General features: G+C 39.2%; 1 protein-coding gene across 1 annotated transcript; it reads left to right on the top strand.

The window, feature by feature from the left end:
• The first annotated feature begins 2,231 nt into the window (after nt 1-2,231).
• On the top strand, nt 2,232-6,403 carry irx2a (iroquois homeobox 2a). Its single transcript, XM_056257809.1, has 5 exons — nt 2,232-2,676; nt 3,712-4,114; nt 4,389-5,054; nt 5,398-5,467; nt 5,747-6,403. The coding sequence occupies exons 1-4, from the start codon at nt 2,458-2,460 to the stop codon at nt 5,445-5,447; spliced, it is 1,338 nt and encodes a 445-aa protein (XP_056113784.1). The 5' UTR covers nt 2,232-2,457; the 3' UTR covers nt 5,448-5,467; nt 5,747-6,403.
• Nucleotides 6,404-6,744: the final 341 nt, after the last annotated feature.

The raw sequence follows: 6,744 nt of genomic DNA, 5'->3' as shown, positions 1-6,744 counted from the left end.
TAAATGGCCTGTTCAACAAAAGAATGAAAAGGAACCTACTGTTTAGCATGAGCAAATTACAATATTATATTGTCTGCAACATTCCTAACGTCGTAAACGAGTAAATGTGGAAAATGGGCATATTTAAACTGTTTTACATTATGTATACACTGTATATATATATATATATATATATATATATATATATATATATATATATATATATATAAACACACACATACACTGTATGCATATATAAAATGTTTTCAGGTGCGAGTCAGCAGCAACACCATGCAAGCCTATTGCCTATTGTCAGTTAATTCCATAATTTCATGTTTAAAGGCTTCTGCCGGTGAATTGGATAAGGGCATTTCACTGATACTTAGCTGCAGTCTTGGGATGAATCTCCTATAATTCCATCATGTTTGCTGGGACTAAAATATCACGAGGGTTTCTAAGTATGGAAGTTAACCTAGTTAACCTACTGCCCCCTGCTGTGCGGCGCGCGCTCTCACTCTCAGTGCCGCGCGCTTCATCTGTCCTCTGTGAGCCATCATCGACACATTAATCCCAGTCTTTACAAATCACTTTACCATATAAAATATGAAAGATGGTACAAACAGTGCGGAATATTGGTTACAAATTAGACCTGCTATAAATATCAGAAATAATAATACATAAGGGCTTAATAAAGACATTTTATTTTCTAATTAATTGTAGCCTACATGCAATAAATAATGAAAATGCTTTGTTTTAATTCGAACATTTTTCTCACCACTATCACGATTATTTGACATTAATCTCCCCTTGCATTTCAGTTTAATTGATATTTCTATTAATTTCCACTAATCTTTGAATAGGTTCAATCTTATTGCTAATATGCGAAATATTATTCATTTATTTATTTATGTTATTTGACAGATGACTTTACGGATTTTAATTGCATGGATTTTTTACTCAATACATGAACTGATATGTAGGCTATATTTAATTCCAATAATTTAAATTTAAGAAAACGGTAAACGCCTTGAAAGAAAAATACAATAACGGATCCAGGATTTGCCGATACATTTCTTCACCACCGGTTTTATAACGACTCGATTAATTTAAAATTAATATAATAATAATACTATCAATAAATGTCAAAGTCAAATAAACATATTACACATCCCTTTCCGCTATTAGTCGTTATCACACCTCATTGTTTATTTCATTGAATAATTTCCCCGTGTGTGTTTTCGTGTCATGAACAGTGACGTGTTGAAGAAAAACTATTCCTGCTGAATTAATTCTAAAACATGTTACAGGTATGTGGAAGACAAACTCGTGCTGTCAGGACGGAAGACCTCCTGCGATTAGAGAGGAGAAATATGACGGGCTGAGTGGAAGAAGACTCACACCTCCCACCGGCCTGAACGCGCACTGCTCCTGCAACAGTCCACACAAGAGCAGGACCATCTCTAACACACTCACTAACATGCAACATTTCAATTAGTCTTTGATTAAAAAGTGCATTTTACATTACAGAGCTCCGAGTTACAATAATTACAAATGAAATAACAGATTCTGACGGTAAAGGTGAAGGTGTAGCGAAGGTTCAATTGTATTTACTGTTCATGAATTATTATGACTGCACAATTCACTCAGTGCATATTGGGAAATATTGCTGATCCTATATGTAATATAATAATAATAATAATCAATTATAATCATGATATGTGTGTTGTTTTAATACGTGTTTTAAACGTAAAACGCAAAAGGGGGAAAAATAGCCTAATTTAATTGTACGTTAATTTATTTGGATATTTATTAGCCTATTGCATGCATTTCATTATGTGTTGTAGCCTACATTCAAAAGGAAAAGCTATTTTGTATAGGCTTTACAAGTAATTACAAATGCAATATCAATGTGCAATTAGAAGTAGAACTGTATATGTAGTAGTTTATTACTACTCTTATGTGTATATGCAAATGCACTGACTGTAATGTACGACCAAAACCTCTTCAGCCATTTTAAAAAAAAGAAACAAATGATGTGGCATCGTGTCATCCGTCAGCGACTGAAAATAAATCAAAAAGAAAGAAAAATGCAATAGATAAACGACGGGAACGCGACGCCGAGAACGCACGGGCTGCTTTCTGTGCGGGTTTTGTTCCGGAATTGCATTTCACAGCGCGAGAGAGGGGGCGGAGATGGAATATTTAGATGAGCTGTGATTGACAGTTCCTGTTTCTCCAATGCTCTCAGAAACTCGCCTGCTCCTTCCAGCAACTCTTCACTCTCCACTCCCGAGCACTACAAACAAACGGACGCTAGGGGATCTCCATGACGGCTCTCTGCTGATCGCTCCTCTTTTGCGCTTTTATTTATTTTCTTTTATTAGTTTATCCCTGCGCGCGGCGGTTAAATGCGCTGATTCTATCGATCGGCCCGTTTTCTGCCCTCCTGCTTTCCTCTACTGGAGAGAAACTCGAATAATGTCCTATCCTCAGGGTTACCTCTACCAGCCCCCGGGCTCTCTGGCGCTGTACTCCTGTCCGCTGGCCGCCCCGAGGAGTGAGGAGCTGGCCCGGTCCTCGTCCGGTTCAGCGTTCAGCCCGTACCCCGGATCAGCTGCGTTCACAGCCTCGGCCAGCGGATTCTCCAGCCCTCTGTCCTACTCTACAGATCCAGCCACGGGATTCCCGTCCTACATGGTAAACAGCCCGGTTGTGGATGTAGAGCCGTCGCCATTCACAAGTCATTGTTCTTGATAGGAATGCATGAATATTGCATGATTGCATGGTTATAGTTTTGGTTGTGGGTTCGGGAGTTGCATGCATGCGCGCGCGCGCGCGCGCGTGTGTGTGTGTTTCAAAGGGAAGCTCGTGCAGGTCATGAATACAAATACGCTCGGTGTTACTCGGGTGCAGAATACAGCTGGCCACAATTTAAAAGTTGTTTTAAATCGCAATAAAGTCAAGAATAAAATGTACATGCGTCAACACGTGCTTATTTATAAGAAACAATAACAGCGCGTCTAATTATTTCTTTCTTAGGCCCACTTTTACACTCTTAATAGGCCTGATCTACACCGCATTATTTTTAGACAATAGGTGAAATTATTGATTGCGATCTTTTAAAATTAACTGTAAGAATAAAAAAAAAGTGCACAATTGTAGAGGATAAATTTACTGAGTTGAGGTTTGGAATGATGCGCAGTTAAATAGGCGTTATTTAATCGTCAATTGATGAATTGCAATGCTAATGACATGGCACATGAAAGCGGGTAAAAACGGTCCATATCCAGTGGTTTTCTAATAGGATTTGTAATGCTGCGCTTCACTGATATGCGTCTGACACTGAAAGAGCACTGGGAAAGTCAGCCTGGTGATTATGCAAAATGGCTGCAATTACCCATTATCTGTTATCCACCCCAGTCCCATGTAATTGTGCATTCTGATAATTGCATGAAGGATTAATCATTGTTTATTGGCTTAATTATTATTACTATTATATTTTTTGGTTACACTTTATAATAACATTCATTAATAACATTAACATTGCATAATGCAGAACAGATCATTAGTTAATGTGCATTGAAATAATGATTCATCGAGAAAATAATTATTTTAAAATACAGTGTTTGTTTATGAATTAGCCTATGACGGTTTACAAAAAAATGTTTTACAAATAATAATAATAATAATAATAACAGATGACTGACAGAAAATATATATATATTTTTGAAGGGGTCTCCGTATGACGCGCACACTACGGGGATGGCAGGAGCCATAAGTTATCACCCGTACGGGAGTCCCGGTTACCCGTACCAGCTGAATGATCCCGCTTACCGGAAAAATGCCACGCGGGACGCGACAGCGACGTTAAAAGCGTGGCTGCAGGAGCACAGGAAAAACCCTTATCCCACAAAAGGAGAAAAGATCATGCTGGCCATCATCACGAAAATGACCCTCACGCAAGTGTCCACCTGGTTCGCTAATGCCAGACGGAGACTCAAGAAGGAGAACAAGATGACATGGGCACCGCGGAATAAAAGTGAAGATGAGGATGAAGACGACGGCGATGGAGAGAGAAAAGATGAGCGACCGGATAAAACCATGGACAACAGCGAAGCGTCTGCGGAGGACGAAGGTAAATTATTACTATTGTTGTTATTTTTATTATTATAGCGGATTTAATTTAAATGCATTACGGTTGGTTTGCATTCAAATAGACAGTGGTATACAATGCATGTATTGCAGCCTAATGTTAAATGACATCTATATATTATAAAACTACATGCTATATAATAATTGTACAATTAAGACCTTGACGTCGTAACGCAATTTTTAAGAGTTCTGTAAGCTATATTCGAGACGCCAGTTTTGACAGCAGTAACTCATTTCGGTGTTGTTTTTGTCTACAGGGATCAGTTTGCACGTCGATGCCCTGACAGATCACTCCTGCTCAGTGGAATCGGACGGAGAGAAGGTCACGTGTAGGACCGGGGACCTGGTTTGTGATTCTGGACCTGATACCAAGGACAAATGCGACGCGAGCGATCTCGACACGGGCCGCGAGGAGAGGCATAGAGGCCCGTCACCCAAGCCGGTGACCTCTCCCCCTCTGACTGGGGTGGAGGCCCCTCTCTTGACCCATCATCACAGAGAGGACACCCGAAACAGCACCAACAAAACATGCCTTGACGGTCAAAACCAAACCGTCAAACCTAAACTATGGTCATTAGCTGAGATCGCCACTTCGGACCCAAAGCAGCATCAGCATCAGCACTTGGGACAGAACTGTCCCCCGGGCGTTGGCCTTTTGACCTCCACGGCGCCCAGCGCGTCCCCGGCGGGCGCAGTCTACCCCGCCACTTCCATATTAGGAAGACCTCTTTATTACACCTCTCCGTTTTATAGTAATTACACAAACTATGGCAACTTCAGCCCGCTGCAGGGCCAAGGGATACTGCGCTATAATTCAGCTGGGGAGGGACTTCTGCACAAACAGAGTTGCGACCCCCTACTAAAGACTAATCCAAACCAGACTGAACAACATTTCAGGGCCTCCAATGCAGAATCCAAAAAAGGTGCGTAAAGGGTGCATGTATACTGTTGATCTTCGCCTGCTAGAATTTGACGTGTTATTTAACGAAATGCCTATCTAATTAAGTAACTCTGTCAAATGCAACTAGTAATGTAACCGCGCACTTGATTTCATTGGTAGCCTCTTGTTATTATAGAATCATGTTGATCACGTCGCGAGTTTTTGCAGTTGCTTTTATTTCATTGTTTGAACGTGACATTTATTTCTCTCAACTGTTACTTATTCTCATAATCGAACGGTATCGACAAGGCCAATATATAGGAAATATTTAAGCTTTCAAAACGGTGTAGTCTCCCTTTACTAAAATGGGTTTGCATTTTCTACAGACCCCACCGAGGTTTTCACAGTAAGACACCAGTCTTACCTGTCGAGTTAAAGACGAGGAAGATCGTTCAAGTAAGTCGCTAATTTTAAGTGCAGGTTAAAACATTTTTTTTTTTTTTATCACAATATTGGAATGTTTCCAAAGGCCACTTCCTCATTAGTTGTATTGTTGTTGTGACACTGTTTTGATTATGAATACGAGGCCTTCCGATCTACTAATACTGCATAGAATGCAAGGTCTTCTTTAGAACATGTATGGATTTCTACATTTTACGCAATAGTTTTATTTGATTCTTTTTTTTATTTCTATCGAAATTCAACTGATGTAGGTTTTGTTTCCTTGGTTCACAGGTAGGTGTCACAATTGCTTTGAACAAAGCGAACAAGCCATCACCTCTCTCTCTCTATCTCTCTCTCTCCCCAAGCTGTTTTAAACTAACATTCGCTCCTTACGCGGATCCTTTTGTGTGCCACTGTACACCCACGGACTACAGAGCACCTGCCTATATTACAATAACACGTTCGATTACGGGAAAGAAAAGAAAAAAAAAGAAAAGAAAAGAGCATTTTTTAAGGCACAATAGCCAGTCTGGTTTGGATGAATCTTTCATTTATCGATGAAGTACTTTTTTCCCCCAACATATGTGACTTTTCGATGAGGAAACTTATTTCTCAGGATCCTTATAGTAGCTTCATTGCCACCGGTTACATGTACACGCGGGACATTATAGACTTCCTATAAGACTTTATGTGCTAGAGGTGTGAAGTGTAAACGAGAACTCGGGACTGGTATAAACTTGACTAAGAGTGGAATACATTTGATATTTATTTTTGTAATGCCTATAATTTATGCAAGTTGTATTGCAATGGTAAATGAACATTGTTTTGTAAATAAATTATGATTGGTTTTTATTTAAAAAAGCCGAAGTTACACAATGTTGTTAACAAGGAGACTTTTACTAATTTATATATCTGATTGTAAATAAAATGCGCTAGTCTGCACTGGCACTATTTAGTGTGGACTGTTTTTGAAAACTTGAAAACATTGTAATTGTAGTCTCATTTTTTTCCATATCCTTAAATACATTACCATCATGAATTATAGTATCGTGTGTCGTAGGCCTACTGCATGTAACAGACATATTTAGACTTGACATACAGATCATACAATTACGTCAAATGATATAGCATGCATCATTTAGAATTTACACTAAAGTTTCAATTTTTTTTAATTGCTACAAACGATTATTTCAAATATCTAGTGTCTCTGGATATGAAGCGTGAATGTTGAATGTGATCTTGATGGCAGTGAATAATAGAGGCTGCTTATAATCCAGGCCTTCATCTAT

The sequence above is a fragment of the Rhinichthys klamathensis genome, unplaced genomic scaffold (assembly GCF_029890125.1).
Source record: "Rhinichthys klamathensis goyatoka isolate OS25496 unplaced genomic scaffold, OSU_Roscu_1.1 h1tg000006l_1, whole genome shotgun sequence".
Lineage (NCBI taxonomy): Eukaryota > Metazoa > Chordata > Actinopteri > Cypriniformes > Leuciscidae > Rhinichthys > Rhinichthys klamathensis.
This window is presented reverse-complemented; position numbering and strand designations above follow the sequence as displayed.

Excerpts from the sequence above, each read along its gene's own strand:
- irx2a (XM_056257809.1), top strand. The coding sequence starts at position 2,458 with ATGTCCTATCCTCAGGGTTACCTCTACCAGCCCCCGGGCTCTCTGGCG. Across the intron at positions 2,677-3,711 it reads CGGGATTCCCGTCCTACATG|GGGTCTCCGTATGACGCGCA; the intron begins GTAAACAGCCCG and ends ATATTTTTGAAG. Across the intron at positions 5,055-5,397 it reads CAATGCAGAATCCAAAAAAG|ACCCCACCGAGGTTTTCACA; the intron begins GTGCGTAAAGGG and ends CATTTTCTACAG.